A 27,306-nucleotide genomic window follows, 5' to 3' on the forward strand; every position below is an offset into this window, starting at 1 on the left:
GAGTGGTTAAGAAGTCGTTTAGCACACTTGCCTTCATTGCTCAGACCTTTTGAGTATAGGAGTTGGGACATCTTGTTAAGGTTGTACAAGACATTGCTGAGGACTATTCTGGAGTACAGTGATTTAGTAAAGTGATTTCAGAAAAGGTTTACCACTATGATGCCAGGACTTGAGGGTTTGAGCTCTGAGAGGCTGGATAGGCTGGGACTTTTTTCCATTGGAGCATAGGCAGTTGAGGGGTGCACTTCGAGGTTTATAAAATCATGAGCTGCATAGATGAGTTGAATAGTTAACTGTCTTTTCCCTTGGGTGAAGGGGGGGGGGCAGGGGGAGGAGTTCACAACTAGGGGCATATTTTTAAGCAGAGTGGAGAAAGATTTAAAAAGAATAAGAGGGATAACATTTTGCACCTGAGTGTGGTTAGTGTGTGGAGTGAACTGCCAGAGGAAATGGTAGATGCAGATACAGTTACAACATTTAAAAGCCATTTGGATAAGTAGATGAATGGAATGGTTTGGAGGGATTGAGCCAAATGCAGGCAAGTGGGAATAGTTTAGTTTGGGAACATGGTCAGTGTGGACTAGTTGGACTGAAGGGTCTGTTTCCATGCTGTATGATACCAACTCTAACCCAAAACATCTAGGTTTTAGCCAAAAAATGTTTACTTACAAAAAGAAAGTATAATGAAGCAGATGCTAAAAATCTAACAAAGACAGAAAATGTTAGAACATTGAGTATAGGAGTTGGAAGGTCATGCTGTGGCTGTACAGGACATTGGTTAGGCCACTTCTGGCATATTGTGTGCAATTGTGGTTTCCCTCCGATAGGAATGATGTTGCAACACTTGAAAAGGTTCAGAAAAGCTTTACAAGGATGTTGCCAGGGTTGGAGGGTTTGACCTGTAGGGAGAGACTGTATAAGCTATGGCTGTTTTCCCTGGAGTGTCAGAAGCTGAGGGGTGACCTTATGGGTTTATAAAATCATGAGGGGCATAGATAGGGCAGACAGACAAGGTCTTTTCCCTGGGATGGGGGTGTCCAGAACTAGAGGGCATAGGTGTAGGGTGGGGGGGGGTGGAGGTGTGAGTGTATGGAATGAGCTGTCAGAGGAAGTAGTGGAGGTTAGTACAATTACAAAGTGTAAAAGGCATCTGGATGGGTATGTGAATAGGAAGGTTTTGAGGGATATGGACCAGGTGCTGGCAAATGGGACTAGATTAATTTAGGATATCTGATCGGCATGGACAAGTTGGGTCTAATGGTCTGTTTCTGTGCTGTACATCTCTATGACTCTGTAACTACTGCAGAGAGAGAAACTGAGTTAATGATGCAGACACAGAACTTTCTTCAGATCTGTAAAGGTGTTGTTTGAAGTATTAATATCGTCAGAACATACATTGCTTTGTATTGCTGTTCTTGGCCTCTCTTGCATGTTATAATCAAACTATTTTAAAATTTTAGTAAGTTTAGAATTTGGAAACTTCATGCTTAATTGTGTAAATGCCAATTGCAGTTTGTAGAAAATCTAAAGGTGCCTCTTGTTTTGTTTTTCTATTGTGAAATTATTTAATGTATTTTGTGTATTAATTTGTGATATTTTCAGGTATTTAATTTTACTGTTGAGCATGTATATCATATAAATAGACTTCACACCATAATTTGTATAAATGTTGGGAAGTGTTGGAGTAAACTGACTTAATGTCATTTCAATTTGAAGCTATTTAATAGTGATCTGAGAGAATGTTTCATTGTCCAATAATTTTTTTAAACTAAAATTTTGTTTTGGGTGTTAAGGGGAAATAATGATAGATCAAAGCTGCAGTGTGTGAAGTACATAATACAGTTGTAATCTTTGTTGAGCTAAACTGTTAATGGACACTGCTGAAAATGTGTTGCTGGAAAAGCGCAGCAGGTCAGGCAGCATCCAGGGAACAGGAGAATCGACGTTTCGGGCATAAGCCCTTCTTCAGGAAATGGACACTGTCTTTTGTCACCAGGTTTATTTATTAGATGTCCGGTATTTACTGAAAGAAAGTACACTTCAACTGGCATGTTGCTTCTGTGACATTCTTCATTTTTTTGCTGCAAATCCTTCTACCAATGGCCTGTAACTGGCCAAATTCTAATTGAACAGCTCAAAACGTTCTCTTCAGCTCTCACCAAGATTTGGAGTAACAAACCCTTAGGTGTTCTTGGATGTTCTTTCATATTTCAGATTGACATTTCACACATTCATTATTATCCATTTGCTCAGAGTTGAGCAGCAGAACGACCCCCTTGGTGGTGTGTGTTTACATGTTGGAGCATTACACAATAACATTATGTAAATGAGCAAAATGTGTATTAAACTCCAAACATTAACAGCCGTAGTGACTCATTTAGTAATATCTCAGTAATTCAATATTGTAGATTTCAAATATATCTTCAAATCTGATTGTTTTTATTTCACCTAAAAGGAAGAGCTGGAATGAGTTGGTGTAGATTTCAAATATTTTGCTTGAAAAAAAGTCAGTGAGGAAAGGTTAAATTGCCAAATGTTTTCAACTTGTTCCAGTCTGGTATACATTGCCAGAACGGATGGGGGGTGGAGAGATTAAATGGGAAGATTAAATGGGAAATTAAATAATGGCTGAAAAGGAAATAAATTGCAGCATTGATTGGCTAACACATTAATGGAGGTGACACGAGCATGATGGCATGATATGTGATTTTATCATTTTGGAAAACAGCCATATTTTCTTCAATGGAGTCTATTGGTAATAGGATTCCTGGAGGAAAGGGGTTAACCATTTTGAATCTAAACAAGGAATGTTATTTGTTGTTCATGGTAGAATATCTCTATGAAGTCTGTTTAGTAAAATAAATTGAAATTCAAGATACTGCTAGCAGTTAGAAATAAATAATGGAAACAAGCCTGGACAAAATACTGCATTGCAATGTAAAATGGAAGCATGGGATATTCTGTCTATTTTTTTTCCCCTTCTTGCTTGTATATCCACTTTCAGAGACCAGCACAAAACTCTTGTGACTTAACTCTTTAAAATGTGATAATTGTTATGGACCAGAGCAAGGTCGTAACTTTTATCTTATTTAAAGGCAAGTTTGAGGTGCTGTGTTCCAGGTGTGATTGGATTGGTTACGCTGCTCGTCTTTAAGCAAAACACACTTTACTTTTGCCCTATAGCTAAAATGAAAACAAAAGAAAGGAATTGAAATAACTTAACTTTATTGGAAAACGTAATTGAAAAATAGATTATTTAACTACTAAACAGCAATTGTTCCAATATAGTAACATCCCATAAACACACCCTTGGCAAAGGTGAAGCCATGGAGTCATAGTCATACAGCACGGAAATAGACCCTTCGCTCCAACTCATTTGCATTAACCAGACACCCCAACTGAACAGGATACTGATTAAGGATGATCAGCCATGATCATATTGAATGGTGGTGCAGGCTCGAAGGGCAGAATGGCCTACTCCTGCATCTGTTGTCTATAACATTTGGCCCAATGCATCCATGGCAACCAGTTTTCCTAAATTAATCCCTTCCCATTTGCCAGTAAATGGCCCAAATCCCTCTAATCCCTTCCCATTCATATACTCATTCAGATGCTCTGTAAATGTTGTAATTGTATCAGCCTCCACCACCCCCTCTGGCAATTCAATCCATACACACGCCACCCACTGCATGAAAAAGTTACCCCTCACATCCTTTTTGAATCTTTCTCCTCTTACCTTAACCTTATGCCCCTCTAGGCTTGGACTCCTCCACACTGGGGAAGAAGAAAAAACCTTATTCTTTCACCCTATCCATGCTCCTCATGATTTTATAAACCTCTATAAGATCACCCCTCATTCTCCAAAGTGCCAGGAGAAAATGCCCCAGCCTGTCCAGCCTCTCCTTATAACTCAAAAGTTCCAGCAACATCCTTGTAAATCTTTTCTGCACTCCCTCAAGTTTAACAATATCTTTCCGATAGCATGATGACCAGAATTGTACACAGTATTCAAAAAGTGGCCTCACCAATATCTTGTACGACTGCAAGGTGATGTCACGAGTCGTTGAAATAGATTGTCTCCCATGTGATTCTGGGTGAGAGAGAGAGTGTAGTAGGGAGAGTGAGAGTTTCCACTGCCAACTTCCAAATCCAAAAACTACTGAAAGCTAAACTAAAACCCCTGACTCCACCCATTCATGTAGCTTCCATTGTTCCAACGTTTTCTTTTAAAAACCCCAAGGCACCTCAAGCTGTTTACATTATTGGCTTGGAACAGACCACTCCTTACCTCTATCTCAATCTCTCTTTAAAATAAGCCAGGACAAAGTGCACCTGTTTAAATCCAGAATAGCATTACATAATTAAAAAGTCTTGACCTGTTGAAATGGTGAAACAAATGGTCAAGCAGTAAGTTGAGTAAACTGGACAGTCTGCATCTTTTTTTTTTGCATCATAGTTTTTAATTGTTTTTGGTAGATCTTGCAGACACTTTTTTTCGAAAAAGTTTCTGCTTTTATTCTGGGTGAGACTGGTGAAACTTATTCACCACACTAAGGACCAGTTTTTACCATTTAACTGGTATTATACTTGTGAAGATTTATGTCTGCAGTAAAAGCATAGAAAAGCAGAGCTACTGAATTCCGAAAGGAAACTTTTATTTTCCATTATTCCAGTCGCCAGAATTTGACCAGACTACAACTCCTTGAGGAAGAATAAATTCTGTTCTCAATCTAAATGCTGTTGCTAATTTTCCACAATATAAAATGGGTTCATTATGACTTGTTTTTACTTTGTGGTTTCTGGGAACACTAAATTTGGCATGAATGTCAGTCCACTGAGAATATTGATATTTCAACTATAATTATACCATAACGTCGTATTATGCATTACAAGCTCCAAGTAAAAGGGAATAAAAAATCCGTTTAAAACCTATGGCCCCAAATGGGTTATCTGGTCCAAATTGCCCTTGCTTGCTTGTAAACCTGATGTCCCAGCCTCTCCCAATATTACTGCCATCCAAGATCTGTATGCTCCAGTCGGGCCTCTGGTCTATCCTTAGTTTCTTTCGTTCCTCCAAGGCAGCAGAAAGTATTATTGAAGTTTGTAAATTCCCTCTCTAAACCTCTTCTGGCTCTATGCCCCTCTTCTTTCATTCAAGTTCCTCCTCAACACATCTTTAACATTTTTTTAGTCAGATCTCCAACATAAAGGCTGCATAATTGCAAGTTATTGTAGCCGCATGTGAAAGCCATTTGTGGTTCATTTGCTTGAGTTTACTGCTTCATGCTTGCTGACTGGTATCTGTGACACTCAACAGGTGTATTATTAGATGTTGGAATTTAATCTCGTTTTTGTTCAGTAAATAGTAATTCAAATTAAAGTGAAGAAAGCAGATATGCATGAAGGTCTAAAAACTTTAAAATATCATTATACCTTCAAAATTACTCCTCTTTGCAACCATCTACAGAGTGACTTTAACCTCTGGCTTGTCTGCTGCCAGTGGAAGTGTTTGGAAGTACAAGCTTTCAGAGTGCTGTTCCTTTGTCAGCGAATTACCTGACAAAGGAAAAGCGCTCCGAAAGCTTGTACTTCCAAATTAACCTGTTAGACTATAAGCTGGTTTTCCTGATGAACGGCTTTTGTCCGAAACATCGATTTTCCTGCTCCTCAGATGCTGCCCGACCTGTTGTGCTTTTCCAGCTCCACTCTAATCTTGACTATAAGCTGGTGTTATAGTGTCAGAGAGTCATAGAGCTGTACAGCACGGAAACTGACCCTTCGGTCCAACTCATCCATGCCGACCACATATCCCAACTTAATCTAGTCCCACTTGCCAGTACCTGGCCCATATCCCTCCAAACCCTTCCTATTCATATACATCCATATGTCTTTTAAATGTTGCAATTGTACTAGCGTCCACCACTTCCTCTGGCAGCTCATTCCATACACGTACCACCCTCTGAGTGAAAAGGTTGCCCCTTAGGTCTCTCTTATATCTTTTCCCTCTCGCCCTAAACCTATGCCCTCTAGTTCTGGACTACCCCACCCCAGGGAAAAGACTTTATCTATATATCCTATCCATGCCCCTCATGATTTTATAAGCCTCTCGAAGGTCACCTCTCAGCCTTCGACACATCAGGGAAAACAATTCAATCTCTCCCTATAGCTCAAATCCTCCAACCCTTGTAAATCTTTTCTGAACCCTTTCAAGTTTCACAACATCTTTCCGATAGGAAGGAGACCAGAATTGCATGCAATATTTATGGGCCAATGGGCTGAGAAGTAGCAGATGGAGTTTAATTTAGATAAATGTCAGGTGCTGCATTTTGGGAAAGCAAATCTTAGCAGGACTTGTACACTTAATGGTAAGGTCCTCGGGAGTTTTGCTGAACAAAGAGACCTTGGAATGCAGGTTCATAGCTCCTTGAAAGTGGAGTCGCAGGAAGATAGGATAGTGAAGAAGGCGTTTGATATGCTTTCCTTTATTGGTCAGAGTATTGAGTACAGGATTTGGGAGGTCATGTTGCGGCTGTACAGGTCATTAGTGTTGTGTGATTTTTAACTTTGTCCACCCTAGTCCAACACTGGCACTTCCCATATCTATTGTTGGGCGATATTGCAAACATGGCTTTTAAATTTGGGAAGTCAGTGGGTAGGTGCTGGTGGATGGAATCAAGTTTTAGTTCACACTAACATCACGAGGCAAATTATCACTTGTTTAAAATTGTTAGTTAAATTAACTTGGATGTAGAATCTTTTCATTTATAATCAAGTTTATTTTTTTAAAAAAACTACACCTTGCTGAAGGCAACTGTATTAACGTGAGCAAATGTTACAATTGAGGAACATCAATATTTCAAATAGCTGTGCGCGTAACTGCTTTGGAATAGTTCAAATCACGAGTGCAGAATTATACTGCATTTGCACCTTGCTTTCTGGTCAGAAGCAGTAGAGCTCACATATTTCAGTTACATATCCAAACATAACTCTTTCTCATCCAGTTACCATTGCAGGAAATTGCTGTTTGAGAGCTCTATCTTCATTAGCTTTGGAAGTTCCCTTTGTCCTTGTAAGCATTATGCAGTTATACTTGAGTTTGATCCAGATATGAAAACTTGTTGCATTGTTACCCCACAATTTTATGTTGTATTATGAAAATGAAGCACTTCAACTTGAAATGTTGATATATTACTGTATTAATTAATTAAACCTTTTATCTTTTTTCATGTTATTGCATATCTGTACAAAAGCAAAATACCGAAGATGGTCGAAATCTGAAATTTTTTAAAAGTGCTGGAAAACCTTGTTGTTTCTCTCCATAGTTGCTGGCTGACAGAGTTAACAATTCAAGTTGATTGAAGGTCACTTGACCAGAAATGCTACAGAAAGCAGAAGCTTTCTGACATGCTGAGTTTTTCCAGCATTAAAATTAAACCTTGTTTTTGCATGCTCTTTCTGCCTATAAAACCTCACTGCCTGCTGTTGCATTTTTGTAGACAAACAGGAGGCTGGAAGAACACAACAAGTCAGGCAGTATCAGGAGATGGAGAAGTCACCGTTTCAGGTGTTAAGCTTTTTGTAGTAACCTTTATAATGGACTGATTGTACACCTTCTGTCATATGTGGTTGTTTTAAAGTACATTGGTTTTGCACTGTCCAGTTTTTCAGTACTGTGGAGAACCTCGTAAAATCCAACAATCTCTGTCCCACAAATTGATTATTTTACATTGAATTCAAAATGCAAAGTATTACCTTAAAAGAAGAGAATTTAGTTTAGAATGGGAATTGAATTACTGATTTATGATGTGCTTTTACCCTGTAGCTGAAGACTCAAAATGTGTGACGCTGGAAAAGCATAGTTTACCTTTTCTTCAGTATCTGTTTTCAGGATGGCATGGAATGTCTTTTCATCTCGAGAGAAAACTGAATAGGGAACTATAGTTTCAGCTGCCACAGCTGATTCCATCAGAAGAGCTCATGTTCGCAACCTCAATGCTGCCTGACCAGCTGTGCTTTTCCAGTGCCATACTTTTTGACTGATATCCAGCATCTGCAGTCCTCGCTTTCTCCTGTAGCTGAAGATTGCCATGTTACTACCTGACACACCTTTGGCATGGCACAGAAAATAAACTGATATTAGAACAAAATGTACTCATTGTATGTGAAAATAAGGCAGATACGTTGTAACGTGGAGATGAAAATCTGCAAGCACTTCTCAAAGTTAGAAAAGCTCATTTAAATACATATTTTATCTGGATCTCCTCAATTAAACAAGGAATCTTATTTTATGTTTGCAGTATTAAAATACGTTTATAATTCTCAACTAAGGTCTGAGCATTGTTTCTTGTTTGAGTTATTCTGATGCTAACTGCATCAATTGCAACAAAATGACCGCATCTCACTGGATGTGGAAAATTACGCAATAGCCTACTTTGCTTGTAATTTCAACATTTTGGGGGTTATTGTCCTGTTGGGTTTTTAACTTTCTTCAAAACTTAAAAGTGCCAGATATGTTACGTGATTCAGCAGTGTCCTTGTACAGCTGTCATAAACAGTGTGGTCAGGTTTCTGAAAGCCAGACTCCAAGTTCTTTTGTAACTGTGTCAATAGGATCTTTTTCCTACTTTTAAAAAAAAAAGTCACAAAACCTTTTGAAAGTTGGATTTCTTTTATCACTTTTTATTTGGGAACATTCACTTTCTAAAACAAAGCTCAGTGAACCGAGCGAGTGAAAGATTAAACATGAAAGGTTGGCTCTGAGTAGCAATTTGTTATGCAGCCATCAGCTTACAGCAGTTATCTGATCTCCTAATGTACTTGAGTTTGAAAAAAAGGCTTTGCATGACAGCAGTGCTATAGCACTCCTTGTGGATCACCATGCAAAAGTTCTTCTTGCAAAGCCCCAAAATCTTCAGCTTCTCTATCTACATAAGCAAGTCTCATTGTCTGCAAAGGACTGAGGACAGATTATCTAGTGCACTACTGGGACTCGTCCCTGTAGTTTACCTTTTCTTCAGTATCTGTTTTTAGGATGGCATGGAATGTCGTTTCATCTCGAGATAAAATGAATAGGGAGCTATAGTTTCAGCTGCCACGGCTGATTCCATCCTACCACTATCAGGATAGCTGATTGTAAACAGCGCAGTGGTCTCTTAATGGGAGCCAGTAATGATGCAGATGTGCCATCTGTGGCCTCCCACAGGCTGTATTGGCCTCTTTGTTGCCTTCCTTGTTAATGATTATTTCTATATTAATTCAATTTTCACACAGAAGACTGAACATATTTTCACTTATGTACATATGTATATTTTTAAAATCTGCTGAAGTTTAAAATGACAGCTGTTCTATGTATACAGTAGAAGATTATCATATGATCTGAGAAAACAATGATTAAAGCCCATTGACTACATTTTTATATACTGTGAAAACTGGAGTGCTGCATTAGATATCCGTAATAGGAATTAAGATATGATGTAACCCTCCTTCTATCCCTTCCAAGCATAAAGTCACTTAGTTAAGAGATTCATTTCCTTATTTGGGTTACATGATATTTTCAGTCTCCCATGATATTGAGAGATTTAAATCTAAAATCTGTGAAATAAGGTACTCTACAGTATTCTGTTTTTAAAAAAGGGGGCTAATTCCATAAGATGGTCAGTAAGCAGAAGCAAACTCATTCACTAGAGCCCCTGAAATATAATGTACATTTCCATTACTTTAGGTCATGTGCTAGTGAGGAGTGCAGTTTTTCGATCTGCCTGCAACCCCCACTATTTTCTCAGTCCATGGAATGAAGCTTACAGCTGCTTGTGTCCTGCTGCGCCTTTCATGAATGCCAAGCTGTATGCACAATGGCTGTAATTGGCTTGTAGTTGCTGTTTAGTTTCCTCACAATCATTCTGGCTTGTGGTTGCTAGGGTATGCAGGTAAATCTGACAGGAACAACGGCAAGTTTCCTGATTGTATACATGATGATTAACCTCATGTTAGGAGTGTCCAGGTTCATGGGATAAAACTACTGGCCTTGGATTTTCTTTAATAAGAATCATTGGTGGCCTGTCAATGATAGAAGGTACGGTGCATGACAGCTGGATAATCTTATTTATAAGTATGGTAGCTTCTGCTCAAGACAGTAAGATTTTTCAATTTATTCAATTTCTTCTGAAGGGTGGATGCAAGGAGGCTAAATTTCTTTAATTCTATAAACAATAATAGCTTGCATAATGACTACAAGCAAATGTTTTCATTAGTCTTTAATCCTTTAGCACTGGTGTTCCACCATTTTAACACATGAAAGCATATTTTTCTCTGGCATGGTCAGTGCAGTATGATATTTGACCCAGGAAAACAAAATGCTCAGGGATTAACTCAAGCCAACAATCTGCTAGATTGATGACCTGACAAGAGTCCACTTTCCAACCATTGCTGACCACGTGTTCAGTCAATGTGATGTTTTGTGAAAACAGATGAAGCTCACTGAGGTCACATTAAAACAGCCAGACAGAAGGTATTAAATGGTCAAATTGTAATGCGTCCTCCATATCCATGCTCATAATGTTAATAACCATGTAATTTTTAATTATTTTCAAGTAAATTTATGTAAAATACCATGTAGATTTTACTTAGACTTAGTTCACCTAAACACATTTACCAATGAGGAAGAACGTGATTCTGGGAGATTGGTAAATGGAGTCCACATCTATGTTTGCACTGTTGCTTTTACCTTTTTGGAGAAGGCTTGAATCCGGAACAAAGTTTTGGGTTCTGATCTGCCTCCGTTGTCAATGTAACGTTCTGCATTGCGACATGGAGACCTATAGCACAGAAACATGCTTTGGCCCAGCTCGTCCATTCTGACCAGGTTTCCAAAACTGCACCAGTTCCATTTGGTCCATATCCCTTTCACACTTTCCTATCCATGTCTTTGATATATGGTAAGCTGGCTAGAGTCTCTAGGTGTGTTGTGGTTTCCTGTTCAGAGAGCAAGCTTTCAACCTGATCCACATTTGAGCTGCAAATCTTCTCAAATCCCAAACACTTATGGGTGCAATACCACTCAAACTAGTCTAAAGATGGGAAACCAATGTCATCTGATTGAGCGCCACCTGCCAATAACAGGAAGATGTGACATGCCCAAAGACACTATCCACGCTGCGAACATCAAAGACATCTCAGAGATGATGACCAATTTAAAGGACCCCATACCAACAATCAGCAGAAAGAATGCCATATACAATATACCCTGCAAGGACTGCAAAAAACACTATATTGGACAAATGGGCAGAAAGCTAGCCACCAGGATACACATGAGCACCGAGTAGCCACCAAAAGACATGACCAGCTATCACTGATATCCATACAACAGACGAAAAGGGACACCAGTTCGACTGGGACAATACTTCCATCCTGAGACACGCTAAACAATGACATGCATGGGAATTCCTAGAGGTCTGGCATTCAAACCAGAACTCCATTAATAAACATATTGATTTGGACTCCATTTACCAACCTCTCCAAAACAGAACGGGAAATGGTATCACCTACCACAACAAACCAAGACAAATAAATAGCAAGCGGGACAGAATACCAACGCTTCACTGGAGGCTCACTGATGATGTTATCTAGTATGGTGAAGAAATGTCTTGAGAACAAATCTATCAGCTCAGAAAGCAAATTTACAACCTGATCAACAAATCTTTTCCAAAATCTCAATCTCAGCTCTGTCTATATTGGGAAATATTACACTGCATGAAATTTTCCATTTAATACATTTTGGTGCTAATTTCTAATGAGTACTGTTAATGTGCTAAAATGTCACTGGTCAAATTTCTACCCTGGCAGAACTGGATTGTTCATATTGTAACAGGACACTTGTGCTTTGACTGCAAGTTTGAAATTCAGAGTCTAGGTTTAAAATATGTTGGCTATCTTTCCTAAAGCCAAACCTTGGAGAAGTCTAGGTACAGTGACACTACTGATTGTCCCCAGCCTCTGACCACCTTATTCCATCAGAAGGCACATGACACCAGGTTATAGTCTAACAGGTTTATTTAATATCTCAAGCTTTTGGAGCATTGCTCCTGACTTCACCTGATGAAGGAGCAGCACTCTGAAGTGTAGTGGACAACGAAGAGGGTTACCTCAGATTACAACAGGATCTGGACCAGATGGGCCAATGGGCTGAGAAGTGGCAGATGGAGTTTAATTCAGATAAATGCGAGGTGCTGCATTTTGGGAAAGCAAATCTTAGCAGGACTTATATACTTAATGGTAAGGTCCTAGGGAGTGTTGCTGAACAAAGAGGCCTTGGGGTGCAGGTTCATAGCTCCTTGAAAGTGGAGTTGCAGGTAAATAGGATAATGAAGAAGGCGTTTGGTATGCTTTCCTTTATTGGTCAGAGTATTGAGTACAGGAGTTGGGAGGTAATGTTGCGGCTGTATAGGACATTGGTTAGGCCACTGTTGGAATATTGTGTGCAGTTCTGGTCTCCTTCCTATTGGAAAGATGTTGTGAAACTTGAAATGGTTCAGAAAAGATTTACAAGGATGTTGCCAGGGTTGAAGGATTTGAGCTATAGGGAGAGGCTGAACAGGCTAGAGCTGTTTTCCCTGGAGCGTCGGAGGCTGAGGGGTGATCTTAGAGATGTTTACAAAATTATGAGGGGCATGGATCGGGTAAATAGACAAGGTCTTTTCCCTGGGGTGGGGGAGTCCGGAACTGGAGGGCATAGGTTTAGGGTGAGAGGGGAAGTATATAAAAGAGACCTAAGGGGCAACTTTCTCACGCAGAGGGTGGTACGTGTATGGAATAAGCTGCCAGAGGAATTGGTGTAGGCTGGTACAATTGCAACATTTAAGAGGCATTTGGATGGGTATATGAATAGGAAGGATTTGGAGGGATATGGGCCGGGTGCTGGTAGGTGGGACTAGATTGGGTTGGGATATCTGGTCGGCATGGACAGGGTTGGACCGAAGGGTCTGTTTCCATGCTGTACATCTCTCTGACTCTGACTCTTGTGATTTCAAATATACCTGTTGAACTATAACCTGGTGTCATGTGACTTCTGACCTTGTCCACCCCTGTCCAACACCAGCACCTCCACATCACATTTTATTCTGTATTGGGCATTACTAGGCTCCAGAACACAACTAAAGAACACACAAACTCATTGTTCACTGCAACTCAACAGGGAGGTTTTATTCCATAGATGTGCACCTAGAAGAGCTCAAAACAAGCTGAGAAATTTGCCTCATCAGTTTGACTCATCTCTTAAAGAGGGGAAAGTGCGGCCTACAGATGCTGGAGATCAGAGCTGAAAATGTGTTGCTGGAAAGCCGCAGCAGGTCAGGCAGCATCCAGGGAACAGGAGAATCGACGTTTCGGGCATGAGCCCTTCTTCAGGAGGTGTGGAGGTGCAGGTGAATTTGTGGCGGATATGGAAGGATCCTTCCATATTCGCCACAAATTCACCTGCACCTCCACACACATCATTTACTGCATCCGCTGCACCCGATGTGGTCTCCTCTATATTGGGGAGACAGGTCGCCTACTTGCGGAACGTTTCAGAGAACACCTCAGGGACACCCGGACCAACCAACCCAACTACCCCGTGGCTCAACACTTCAACTCCCCCTCCCACTCCACCAAGGACATGCAGGTCCTTGGACGACTCCATCGCCAGACCATAGCAACACGACGGCTGGAGGAAGAGCGCCTCATCTTCCGCCTAGGAACTCTCCAACCACAAGGGATGAACTCTGATTTCTCCAGTTTCCTCATTTTCCCCCCCCCCCCCCCCCCCCCTTGTCTCAGTCAAATCCCTCAAACTCAGCACCGTATTCCTAACCTGCAATCTTCTTCCTGACCTCTCCGCCCCACCCCCACTCCGGCCTATCACCCTCACCTTGACCTCCTTCCGCCTATCACATTTCCAACGCCCCTCCCCAAGTCCCTCCTCCCTACCTTTTATCTTAGCCTGCTGGACACACTTTCCTCATTCCTGAAGAAGGGCTCATGCCCGATACGTCGATTCTCCTGCTCCTCAGATGCTGCCTGACCTGCTGCGCCTTTCCAGCAACACATTTTCAGCTCATCTCTTAAAGAGGCATTGTCCCAGCATAGCATGCTCAAAACAACAGAGGTGGCTAGTTGGGATTGAATGGCCTTTGCTATAAATTAATCAATGTAATGTAAACCCAATTGTTTCCCATACAAGCATTAATTAGTTCATACCACCTTTCAGGACTGGTTTTCAGGTATGTCATTACAAGTATCAATGAGGAAGATTGGCATTTGTAAGTCAAAATATGGAATAATATGCAATACACTGTGGAAAAGCCACTTGTGAAATAGAATCTAGACACCAGATTCATGGACTTGTAAATTCTACCCTCATTTAACGATCTACTGTCATTCTCATTATCAATATCACATGAAGAATGCTAATGTAACATGCTTCCTTCCTGTAACTTGTAACCCTCTTTTTCTAAAGTTTTTTTGTCTCATTCCTGCACAGAGGGAAATAATTGAAATAGATATTAAACCTCATCAAGAGTGGCCTTTGCTAAATTTGAGAGAAATAAATTTGTGTCTATTTTGGGAAAATGTAACTTTTTATCCACTTTTTTTCTCTGGCCATGTGCTGCACGCTTCAGAGTCCAAGAAAGAAGAATGGATGCTGGCACTCTGAAATTAGAACACAAATTCTGGGAATTCTGTGTCTGTGGGCAAGGTGCTGCCAAACTTAATATTTCAGCATTTTTGCTTTTATTTGCACTAAAGAGCTTTTATAAAGAAAATACATGACCTCGGGAGATTCCAAAGCATTTTATAGCGTGGTGATAGTTTTGAAGTACATTAATGTTGTGGTGTAGCATGATCTTTTCAAATATTACATTTAAAAATTGCTTAAATGTAAAGGTTCCTTGCAGTGCAGAAATGGTGTCTCATATTTTCCCTGCCTTCTTGCAAAATTAGTGAGTCAGTACATTAGAGTGTCAGTAAATTGCTCCATCTAGTGGTGTTGATGAAAATTAGTGGATGATTCCCATGAGTAAGTTTGACTTCAGAAAAAAAGTGTAGATTTCTGGTGACCAACTGGTTTGAGGTTTCAGGATTTTTCTATTCAAACTGAAGGGTTAACTTAAGATTTTTCTTTCTAAAATAGTACTGTGTGTGAATTGTATACTGAATTCAACGTGAGACTATTTTTCCTCAGGTGTTTGGAACTCTAGTTAACGAAGGGAGGAGAGTCTGCATTTATTTTAGGTAGAGCTGGAATCATAGTAAGCAAGGGTTGAAAAATTATCAAAATTAGGCAGGAGTGAGAGTGTGGAGTTTGAGATGACAATATGATCACCCGTGATCTGCTTCAACATGGGAGTAGCCTCGAGGAACTGAATGGCCTACTCCCCCGGTTTGTTTGGTCATATGTATTTTTTTTTCGTAATGGCTGTCAGACAATTTATTTTATTCTGACAAGTCTATCATTTATTTGCATTGTTTGGAACCTTAATGTGATTTGAACTGCTGTAATTCAACCAAGGGTGAGCCAGCAAATGTTGTTAAATTAACTAATATAATCTATGATGTGAACCTTGAGTATGCAAAGCAGAGTTGATAATAGATAGTAACTGCAATTGATAGTTCCTTCCTTTTTACTGAAGCATGAGAGTTACAATTTTTGATTTTAGCCTCAGTTCTTGGGTAGGAATGTTTCTGAATGGACCTGGTCATTGCTTCAATGTAGAAGCAGTCATTAGTTGAAACCAAGCAAAGGTCAAAATCTGAGTAAGTTAGTGTCTGTATGTCAGTAATGACTGTACACTTTCATTTGTTCAGACCTAGCATGATCAGCTGTGCTGTCATCCAGCATCACTGCGTCCCTTAGCAGTTTCGCTCCAGGGCAGTTGAGATGGTCTGTCAGGGCAGATGTTCCATTCAGCTAGTTCACTGGTGGTCGGAAGCGTATTTACTGTTGCTATGTCAACCTCTGTTGCCACGGCAATATTACTGCTTAATGGGTGATGTTGAATATAGTTATAAAAAGATCATTTTTCCTTTTCCTTGAGTGTACCATCTGTTTCAGATTATTTGTCAACCGACAGAACGTTGCATGAAAAGTCTCGCATTGTCCCTCAAACGGACGTGGACGTGACTGTTTTATCTGATTGTAGAATTAACAGGTGCTGATGCAGAATTTATTGTGCGGATTAAGTTTGTTTTTTGTTTCTGGAGTCTGAATGCTAACATTATAACTGGCTTTCAGTGACTATTCTCATTGGTGCTGACAGGCAAGTAAAAAGAGCACGTGTGCTTTTATAGAACTCACAAGTGAAGACCATTTGTGTAGTTGGGGGGGATGGGGAAGCAATAGTGAATAGTGCCCTCTAGTCTATCTGAGCTGTTATGTATGGGCAACTAATTAATTTTGCTCAGGCTAGGTTATGCAAAACTGAAATAGAACATTTCGGATCAAGTTCAACAAAAGGAACAGCACTCAAGATAGTAAGATCCAAAGAGAGTTGAGGATCATTGTGTAATCAAAGCAGAAATATTATGGTTGCTCTGAAACAAATGCAGAGATGCTGGAGAAACTCTGGTTTAGTAGCATCGACAGAGAGAGAAAGAGTTAACATTTGAATCCAGTTTGGCCCTTCAGAGTCTGGGTTTATTGAGGATCTGTGTGTAATTGGAGTCTGACACAAACTCCATCTCTCAGGCAAATGTGTATTATCCATGGAAATTAAAAATAAGGATGTGCTTATATTCTGAAATGCTTTCAAAACAATTTCCACAAAGAGAATCAATCTTTTGAAAAATTGATAATGGTTTTACGAAGATGAAAAGTGAAGGTCGTTTCCATTATTGGTGAGTAAATCAATAAAAATGACAGACTGAGGAAGAATGGAGAAATTAGTTGTACAGTACAGAAACAGACCCTTTGGACCAAATTCAGTCACTTCTAGCCAATGGAACAGGGCTTTTCTTCCCAAAACTCACTGAAGATACATCGAGAAGTGGATCACTCATTGACAATTGCATTTAATTTTTTTTTGTGAAATCTGGATATCGCTGGAAAGGCCAGCATCTGTTGTCCATCACAATGCGCTCGAGCATTAAAGAGTCAACGAAATTGCTGTGGGTTTGGAGTCGAATGCAGACCAGAGAATTTAAGTTTCAGGTTCATGGTGGGATTTGAACGCATGTCCCCAGAGCATTATTCTGTAGATTACTAGTCTAATGACATAGTCACAAAGACATTGTCTGCTCTGGACTACTCCACGCAGACATATTACTTTTGCCTCTAAGTTCTTGGATTCAAGTTCTATTTCAGAGACTTGGGCCCACAATCCAGGCTGATTGTCCAGCACCATTCTGAGTGAGTTTAATCAAACCCCAATCTGATCTTTAAAATGGATGTAACATTTTTTTTTAGTTTGATGTATTGTTGTCACATGTATCTAGGTAAAGTGAAAAGTTTTGTTTGAATGCAGTGCAGGCAGATCATACCATACAAAGTGTGTTAGGGTAATAAAACAGAGCGAGGAATACAATGTTACAATGCAACGAAAGTGCATAAAGAGTGAGATCAACATTTAAATTTAGAATTTGAGGTCCATTCAGAAGTCTGATAAGCAATCAGTGACGAGTGGTGTGTTGGAACCACGTTTATTGACAATTCATAGCGATGATTTAGAGTTGGGGACCATGGTGTAGGGTGTCAAACTTTGCAGAGGAACGTAGATACATTGAATGAGTGGGCAAAGGTCTGGCAGATGGAATACAATGTTAATAAATGTGAAGTCATCCATTTTGGCAGGAGTAACAGTAAAAAGGATTATTACTTGAATGGTAAAAAGTTGCAGCATGCTGCTATGCAGAAGGTCCTGGGTGTCCTTGTGTATGAATCATAGAGCGTTGGTCTACAGGTACAAGAAGTAATTAGGAAGGCAAATGGAATTTTGTCCTTCATTGCTAAATGGATTGAGTTTAAAGACAAGATTATGTTGCAGATGTACAGGGTGCTGGAGTACTGCATGCAGTTTTAGTCTCCTTACTTGAGAAAGGATGTACTGGCAGTGGAGAGGGTGCAGAGGAGGTTCACTAGGTTGATTCTAGAGTTGAGGGGGTTGACTTATGAGCAGAGATAGTAGACTGGAATTATATTCATTGGAATTCAGAAAAATGGGGGGGGTATCTTATTGAAACATATAAAATTATGAAGGGAATAGATAAGAGGGAGTAGAGAGGATGTTTCCACTGGCAGGTGAAACTATGACAAGAGGGCACAGCCTCAAGATTAGAGAGAGCAGATTTAGGACTAAATTGAGAAGGAACCTCTTCACCCAGAGGGTTGTTAATCTGTGGAACTCCCTGCCAGTGAAGTAGCTGACGCTACTTCAGTAAACGTTTTTAAAGCTAAGGTAGATTTACTTTGAACAATAAAGGAGTTAAGGGATACAGTGAGAGAGTGGGTAAGTGGATCTGAGTCCATGAAAAGATCAGCTATGATGTAACAGAATGGTGGAACAGGCTCGAAGGGCCAGATGGCCTACGCCTGCTCCTAGTTCTTATGTATAACAGTGAGGAAGAAGTTGTTGTTGAATCTGTTCATGCGTGTGTTAAAGCTTTTGTATCTTCTGTCTAATGGAAGAGGTTGGAAAAGCTTATAATTGGGGTGGGAGGAGTCTTTGATTAGGTTGGCTGCCTTCCCAAACAGCAAGAAGTATCATTGGAGTCCATGGATGGAAGCTTAGCTTACATGGTGAACTGGTCTGTGTTCACAACTGTCCGCAATTTCTTATGGTCCTGGGTAGACCAGTTACTACACCAAGCCATGATGCATCAGATAGCTGAATTTCCTTAGCCTCCTGAGGAAGTAGAGGCATTGTTATCTTTTCTTGATCCTAGGATATCTTTGCACTATTCCAAAAAGAGTTGATATTCTTGAAAATATTTTATCCTTCATCGACAAGACATAATGCTATTCTTGGAACCTTCTGTGCACATTGTCTGCTATGTTTGTGACATTACAAAACAAATATTGATTGTGCTTTGGACATCTTGTTGAAGGGAGGTGCAAAAATAAGTAGAATTTCATACAGCATCTAAAGCACTGCTACTGAACACATGGCAAAATGCTAGCTAGTTTTTGAGTTGATAGTCTTTAAGTTAACCCCTTACCTACATATATAGTTTAACAGTGAAAGATGTTAATAGATCATTTTTCAACGAGAAGCCACAACCGTGAAGTTTCAGTACTTGATCCAAAGAATTTCCAACCAGCATTCAATTTTCTTGTGGCAGGCTTCATGTCAGAAAATCTTCAAATGTTAATTTCTTAGTTTTATCTTGTTGGTCATCAAGTGAGGTGCAAGTTGAAGATAGGTGCTTTTCAATGAGTAGAAAATCTCTTGCAGAGTTTATAGCTGCTTGTATAAAATAGTACCGGAGGAGATCATTCAACCCATCATGCATGTGCCAGCTCTTTACAACTATCCAATTAGTCTCACTGCCTTGCGCTCTCCCGATAGACCTTAAAATTTATACTTTTTAAGTATTTATCCAGTTCTTTTTGATCATAATTTGCGGTGTTCATTAAAACAAAATCTACTCCCGTAGTTCTTTTTAAGGAGTTGCCTTAAAACCAGGTCCTGTAATCACTGATGTGACTTTGAAAACAGTTTATCCTTATTTACTTTATCAAGTCTTCAGTTCAAACCCTTCTATTAAATCTTCTTTTAACCTCTTCTATAAACAATTCAGGCTTCTTCTATGCAAAACTGAGGTTTCCTGAGAGTGATAGTATTTTCAAGTTGCAATATGGTTATTCCATGGAAACATAGAAAATAGGAGCAGGATTAAGCCAATCACTTCTGCAAGCCTGTTTTGCCATTCAATATGACCATGCTGACCATCCAATTCCGTACCCTGCTTTCCCCCTTTCTCTCCATACCCTTTGATCCCTTCAGCCTTAAAACTGTTTCTTGAAAGCATTCAATGTTTTAACCTCAACCACTTTGTGATTGAAAGAGTGGTCAGTATGTGGAATTTTCTGAGAATGCCCGACCATGTATCCTGAGGCTGTGTTCCCTGGTTCTGAAGTACCCAGTCATCAGGAACATCCTGCCTGCATTAACCCTCTCCAGTCCTGTTAGAATTTTATAGGTTTCTATGAGATCCCAACCCCTCATTCTTCTAAATGTCCTAGCTAATCCAATTTCCTTGCCTATGTCAGTTCTGCCATCCAGGGATCCGTCCGATAAACTGCATTTGCACGAACTCCATAGCCAGAGCCGCCTCCTTCATTTAAGGAAACCAAAACAGCACACAATACTCCAAGAGTTGTCTCACCAAGGCCTTTTGCAACTGCAGCAAGTCATCTCTGCTTCAGTATTCAAATCCTTTCACTGTGAAAGCCAGCATACCATTTGCCACCTTCATCGCCAGCTGCAGCTTAATGATTAATTTCAGCAACTGATGTACAAGGACAACCGGGTCCCTATCTCAATCTGTCACCATTCAGATATAATCGACCTGTCTGTTTAAAATCTCAAATACTGGTGAATAGCACACAATTGGAAATCCTTAAATAGCATTGTAAGGCATAGTGGGTGATAGACCAAGTCTAAGTTTATTTAAATTTAAAAATGGTGAATAACATGTTCAAAGACATTGCACGGAAATAATCTGGCATTTTAAAAAGAGAAACAAAAACAGAAACTGCTGGAAAAGCTCAGCAGATCTGGCAACACCTGTGGAGAGAAATCAAATTTGAAGTTTTGGGTCTAGTGAGCCTTTCTGAGAAGTGATGGTAGCTAGGAAAAAAAGGGTGGGGGAGAATGGGTAAGGAGTAAATGATAGCTGGAAGTAGATTCATAGAGTCACACAAAATGGAACCAGATCCTTCGGTCTAACCAGTCCATGCTGACCATATTCCCAAGCTAATCTAGTCCCACCTCCCTGCACTTGACCCATATCCCTCCAAACCTTTCCTATTCATTAACTTATCCAAATGACTTTCAAACATTGCAACTGTACCAGCATCCACCACTTTATTTGGCAGTTTATTCCACACATTAACCATTTTCTGTGTTTTAAAAAAAAGCCCCTCTCATTCTTTTCAAATCTTTCTCCTATCACCTTAAAAATATGTCCCTAGTTCTGAATTCCCCCACCCGAGGGAAATGACCCTTGTATTCACCTCATCTATGCCCTCGTGATTTTATAAACCTCAATAAGGTCACCCCTCAACCTCCTACACTCCAGTGAAAAATGTCCTAGTCTTTCCAGTCTATTTTTATGTAATAAACCCTCTGTTCCCAGCAACATCCTGGTAAACCTTTCCTGAACCCTCTCCAGTTTAATAATAATTTTCCTATGACATGGCAACCAGAACAGCACACAACATTCCACAAGAGGTATCACCAAAGTCCTGTACAACCTCAACATTACAGTCCAACTCCTATACTCAAAGGTCTGAGCAATGAATGCAAACGTGCTAAATGCCTTCTATCTCTTAGACAAATTTCAATGAATTGTGTACCTGAACCCCTAGGTCTCTCTCTCTTCTACAGCACTACCCAGGGCCTTACCAATAATTGTACAAGCAATGTCCTTGTTTGTATTAATATCTGAATTAAACTCCATCTGCCACTTCTCAATCCATTGACCCAATTGGTGAAGATCTCTCTGTAATCTTAATAACCTTCACTGTCCACGATAGTATCAATTTTGGTGTTACCTGCAAACTTACGAACCAGGCCTCCTATATTTTCATCCAGATAATTTATACAAATGACAAACAAAAGTGGGCCCAGTACTGATCCCTTTGAAACACCTCTGGTCACAGGCCTCCAGTCCAAAAACCAGCCTTCGATCACTACCCACGTCTCCTATCATAAAGCTAATTTTGTATTCAATTAGCAAGCTCACCCTGAATCCCATGTGATCTAACTTTACTAATGAGTTTACAATGTGGACCCATGTCAAAGCTTTTATGAAAGTCCAAGTAAATGACATCTACCACTCTGCCCTCATCAATCTTTTCAGTTGCTTTATTTAAAAACTCAATCAAGTTTGTGAGACATGACTTTCCTTGCTGATTGACAAAACCATGCTGATTATCACTAATCAACCCTTGTCTATTCAAATGCATGTAAATCATATCTTTTCAGAATCATCTCCAACAACTTACCCACTATTGATGTCAGACTCACAGATGTGTAGTTTCCAAGCTTCTCCTTTCAGCCTTTCTTAAACAATGACATATACCCATTGTTAATTACAATTAGGTGCCCTCCAGTTCTTTACCCATGTTTAGAGATTATACAAATATTTCTGCCAGGGACCCCGCTATTTCTTTCCCAACTTCCCACAACATCCAGGGATACACTTGATCAAGGTCCTGGAGATTTATCTATCTTTGTTTTCTAAGACCTCCAGCATTTCCTCTTACGTAATGTGAACTTTTCAAAACATTAATATTTATTTCCCTGAGTTCTCGAACCTACATTTCTTTCTCAACAGTAAAAACTAACAAAATATTCATTTTAATATTTTTCCCATATCCTGAGATTCAAAGCAAAGATTACCTCATTGATCTTTCAGGGGTCCTACTCTCTCTGCAGTTGCTTAATAGACAATAGGTGCAGGAGTAGGCCATTCTGCCCTTCGAGCCTGCACCTCTATTCAATATGTTCATGGCTGATCATCCTTAATCAGTATCTGTTCCTGCCTTATCTCCATAACCCTTGATTCCACTATCCTTGAGAGCTCTATCCAACTCTTTCTTAAATGAATCCAGAGACTGGGCCTCCACTGCCTCTGGGGCAGAGCATTCCACACAGCCACCACTCTCTGGGTGAAGAAGTTTCTCCTCATCTCTGTCCTAAATGGTCTACCCCGTATTTTTAAGCTGTGTCCTCTGGTTCGGCACATACCCATCAGCGGTATGTTTCCTGCCTCCAGAGTGTCCAATCTTAATAATCTTATGTCTCAATCAGATCCCCTCTCAGTCTTCTAAACTCAAGGGTATACAAGCCCAGTCGCTCCAGTCTTTCAGCGTAAGGTAGTCCCGCCATTCCAGGAATTGACCTTGTGAACCTACGCTGCACTCCCTCATGTCTTTCCTCAAATTTGGAAACCAGAACTGCACACAATACTCCAGGTATGGTCTCACCAGGGCCCTGTACAGCTGCAGAAGAACCTCTTTGCTTCTATACTCAATTCCTCTTGTTATGAAGGCCAGCATGCTATTAGCCTTCTTCACTACCTGCTGTACCTGCATGCTTACCTTCATTGTCTGGTGTACAAGAACACCCAAAACTCTTTGTACTGCCCCTTTACCTAAATTGATTCCATTTAGGTAGTAATCTTCCTTCCTGTTCTTGCCACCAAAGTGGATAACCATACATTTATCCACATTAAACCGCATCTGCCATGCATCTGACCACTCACCTAACCTGTCCAGGTCACCCTGTCATCTCCTAACATCCTCCTCACATTTCACCCTGCCACCCAGCTTAGTATCATCAGCAAATTTGCTAATGTTATTACTAATACCATCTTCTATATCATTAATATATATTGTAAAAAGCTGCGGTACCCCACTGGTCACTGCCTGCCATTCCGAAATGGAGCCGTTTATCACTACTCTTTGTTTCCTGTCAGCCAACCAACTTTCAATCCAAGTTAGTACTTTGCCCCCAATACCATGCACCCTAATTTTGCTCACTAACCTCCTATGTGGGACTTTATCAAAAGCTTTCTGAAAGTCCAGGTACACTACATCTACTGGATCTCCCTCTTCCATCTTCAGAGTTACATCCGCAACAAAATTCCAGAAGATTAGTCAAGCATGATTTCCCCTTCATAAATCCATGCTGACTCTGACCTATTCTGTTACTACTATCCAGATGTGTCATAATTTCATCCTTTATAATGGACTCCAGCATCTTTCCCACCACTGAGGTCAGACTAACCGGTCTATAATTTCCTGCTTTCTCTCTCTCACCTTTCTTAAAAAGTGGTGCATCACTAGCCACCCTCCAATCCGCAGGAACTGATCCCGAATCTATCGAACTCTGGAAAATAATCACCATCGCATCTACGATTTCTCGAGCCACCTCCTTCAGTACCCTGGGATGTGGACCATCAGGCCCCGGGGACTTATCAACCTTCAGACCTAACAGTCTCTCCAACACCAATTCCTGGCAAATATAAATTCCCTTCAGTTCAGGTCCTTCAGCCACTGTTACCTCAGGGAGATTGCTTGTGTCTTCCCCAGTGAACACAGATCTGAAGTACCAATTCAATTCTTCTGCCATTTCTTTGATCCCCGTAATATATTCCCCGTTTCTGTCTTCAAGGGCCCAATTTTAGTCTTAACCATTTTTTTGCCTTTCACATACCTAAAAAAGCTTTTACTATCCTCTTTATATTTTTGGCCAGTTTACCTTCATACCTCATTTTTCCTCTGCGTATTTCCTTCTGAGTAATCCTCTGTTGTTCTTTAAAAGCTTCCCAGTCCTCCGTTTTCCCATTTATCTTTGCTATATTATACTTTTTCTCTTTTAACTTTATATGTTTCTTAACTTCCTTCGTCAGCCATGGCCACCCATGCCGCCTCCTAGGATCTTTCTTCCTTTTTGGAATGAACTGATCCTGCAACTTCTGCATTATACACAGAAATATCTGCCACTGTTCCTCCACTGTCATCCCTGCTAAGGTATTGCACCATTGAACTTTGGCCAGCTCCTCCCTCATAGCTCTATAGTTCCCTTTATTCAACAGAAATATTGTCACTTCCGATTGTACCCTCTTCCTCTCAAATTGCAGATTAAGTTTATTGTATTAATATATTTGTAGAGCTTTTTTTGGATTATCTTTAATCTTATCTGCCAAGGATATCTCATATGCCCCTCTTTGCCCTCCTGATTTCCTTCCTAAGATTGCCCTTACAATTTTCATACTCATCAAGACATTCAGTTGATCTCTGTTGTCTATATTTAATTATAGGCAGAAGTGGGTCCAGCAGATGCTGGAGATTAGAGTCAAGGTTAGAGTGGTGCTGGAAAACCACAGCAGGTCAGGCAGCATCCAAGGAGCAGGAAAATCGACGTTCCAGGCCTGATGAAGGGCTTTTGCCCGAACGTCGACTTTCCTAGTCCTTGGATGCTGCCTGACCTGCTGTGCTTTTCCAGCACCACTCTAATCTTGGCTATATTTAACAATTTTTTTTATTCTTGATGAGAACTTCAATATCTTTAGTGGCAAATGATTTTAAAAACGAAGGGAGATTATTATCTGAATGGTGACAGATTGGGAAAGCAACCTGGGTGCCCTGCTGAAATTAATCATGCCACTTCAACGCATCACCCTGGCTACCATCTCTGTCTCAGGCTTGCTGCAGTGAAACTAAGTGCAAGTTGGAAGAACAGCACTTCATTTTCTGTTTGAGAATTCCTCAGCCTTCTGGATTCAGTATCAAGTTCAACAATTTTAGGGCTGGAGGCACCTTCTCCCATATGCTTATCCTAACCTTACAAACCAGACCTTGTTACCACATGCTCTGCAATTACATACACCCCATTGTTAATTACAACTAGTTACTGTTCATTTTCCTAGGCCATTCATTATCACCTCCTTTTGTCTGTTCCACTGTTCTTCTCTCTTTCTCTCTCTGCTCTCTCTCCACTACTAGTTTACCCCCTCCAACAACGTATCTTTTGTGTAAAAAAACAACTTCCTAACTACCATCAGTTCTGAGGAAGGGTCACTGGACCTGAAACGTTAACTCTGATTTCTCTCCACAGATGCTACCAATGCTGCTGAGCTTTTCCAGCAATTTCTGTTTTTGGTTTTGATTTCCAGCATCCACAGTTCTTTCAGTTTTTATTTTAAAAAGAGAGTTGGATAAAGGATGAGGAAGGAAGATAGTGAGAGTGATTTTCAGTTTTGTCTGTTCTGATTGTGGTTTGACATCACCAGTACAACTTGTGTTTTGTTGTGTCAATAATTCTTTCATTTCAAAAACTGGAAGTTTTGACAAATTTAACTGGTCAGACAAAGCTTACTCATACTATGATGCTTTATGTGCCTTCTGACTATTTAATATGGATAACGGTGTTACAGTTTGATCAGCTCCTCTGAGTGAAGAAGCTATCATGTTGACCTGCTGTAACTTAAGATGGGTCTTTCCTGCATATTTTTCTGCAAGCACATTTAGGGGGAGATGATGGATCATGGTATTATCACTAGACTGTTAATCCTTCTCTGATTAGTAAGGACTAGTAATTTTCTCGGCATCTCAGTTTGAGTCTTTCCATGACAGATGTTGAAATTTGAATTCAGTATTAGAAACAAAATTGGAGCTAAAAGTCGATTAATGACCATGATTCCATTGCTGAATGTCCAAAAACCCCATCTGGTTCACTAATGCTCTTTAGGGAAGCAAGCTACCAGTCTTACCTAGTCTGGCCTACATATGACTCCAGAACCACAGCAGTGTGGCTGTTTCCTAACTGCCCATTGGGCAATTAGGGATAGGCAATACCAGGCTGGCTAGCCAGTGACACCCACATCTTGTGAATGAATATAAAAAGAATCTTGTCAGTTCCCACTTCCGTTGGCCAGCAACACTTTCTTACATATTTGTCAAAAATAAATGTAGATTCTTTTTCTCATTTCAGATTCTGATATTGATGCAGCCACTGCCATGATGCTGCTGAATTCTTCCCCTGAGGTGAAAGGAGCAGAATGTGAGTACACAGTACATTGCAATAGAAATATAAAGGTTTTTATTGCAGTGCAGCCTCCTCAGATATTGTTCTGTTGTGATGCAAGTCCTCCACATTTTGTTCTATTTATTTTCCTTTTTATTTTGCCATGCTTCTTTCCTTGCATTCACAAAATCCTCAGTTGGGGAATGGACTAAACCTGTGGAGCTTTCTACTGGTAGATTCCATATCAATCTGTCAAATTTCCTTCCTTTTTTTTCTGCCAATTGAATCTGTTACTATGGCATTCATTTCTTGACAGATTCTTCAGGTAGCTTCTACTTATACACCATTGCAGGTAACTTGTAGCCGTCCCTGTTGATAGGGTGGTAAAAGTTAGAGTGATTGCATAGATGTGATAAATAGACCTTGCATAGATCTTGGTCTTGGTTTCCATATTTCAATCACTTCAAAACCACTGAAGTATGAGTATTTAAAAAATCTTATCATGAAGTCATCTCATCTGGGTTTGGAGATCTGCTTCTGTCTCGGTTAGAGCTTTGGAAATATCTGTTATTTGTGTACG

The 27,306-nt window shown here is 40.1% G+C and overlaps 1 protein-coding gene across 6 annotated transcripts in view; it reads left to right on the forward strand.

The window, feature by feature from the left end:
* foxn3 (forkhead box N3) overlaps positions 1 to 27,306 on the forward strand; it is a 474,886-nt gene that overhangs the window by 419,283 nt on the left and 28,297 nt on the right. For 5 of the 6 annotated variants that reach the window (XM_043696969.2, XM_043696966.2, XM_043696968.2 and 2 more), the window contains exon 5: positions 26,694 to 26,762. The exons of the other annotated variant lie outside the window; for it this stretch is intronic. In XM_043696969.2, the coding sequence (XP_043552904.1) occupies positions 26,694 to 26,762 (69 nt within the window). The remainder of the gene's footprint in view (positions 1 to 26,693; positions 26,763 to 27,306) is intronic. 6 annotated transcript variants of the gene reach the window in all.

Source organism: Chiloscyllium plagiosum, unplaced genomic scaffold (assembly GCF_037043375.1).
Source record: "Chiloscyllium plagiosum isolate Xiang-an unplaced genomic scaffold, Cpla_swu_hap1 HiC_scaffold_8, whole genome shotgun sequence".
Classification (NCBI taxonomy): Eukaryota; Metazoa; Chordata; class Chondrichthyes; order Orectolobiformes; family Hemiscylliidae; genus Chiloscyllium; species Chiloscyllium plagiosum.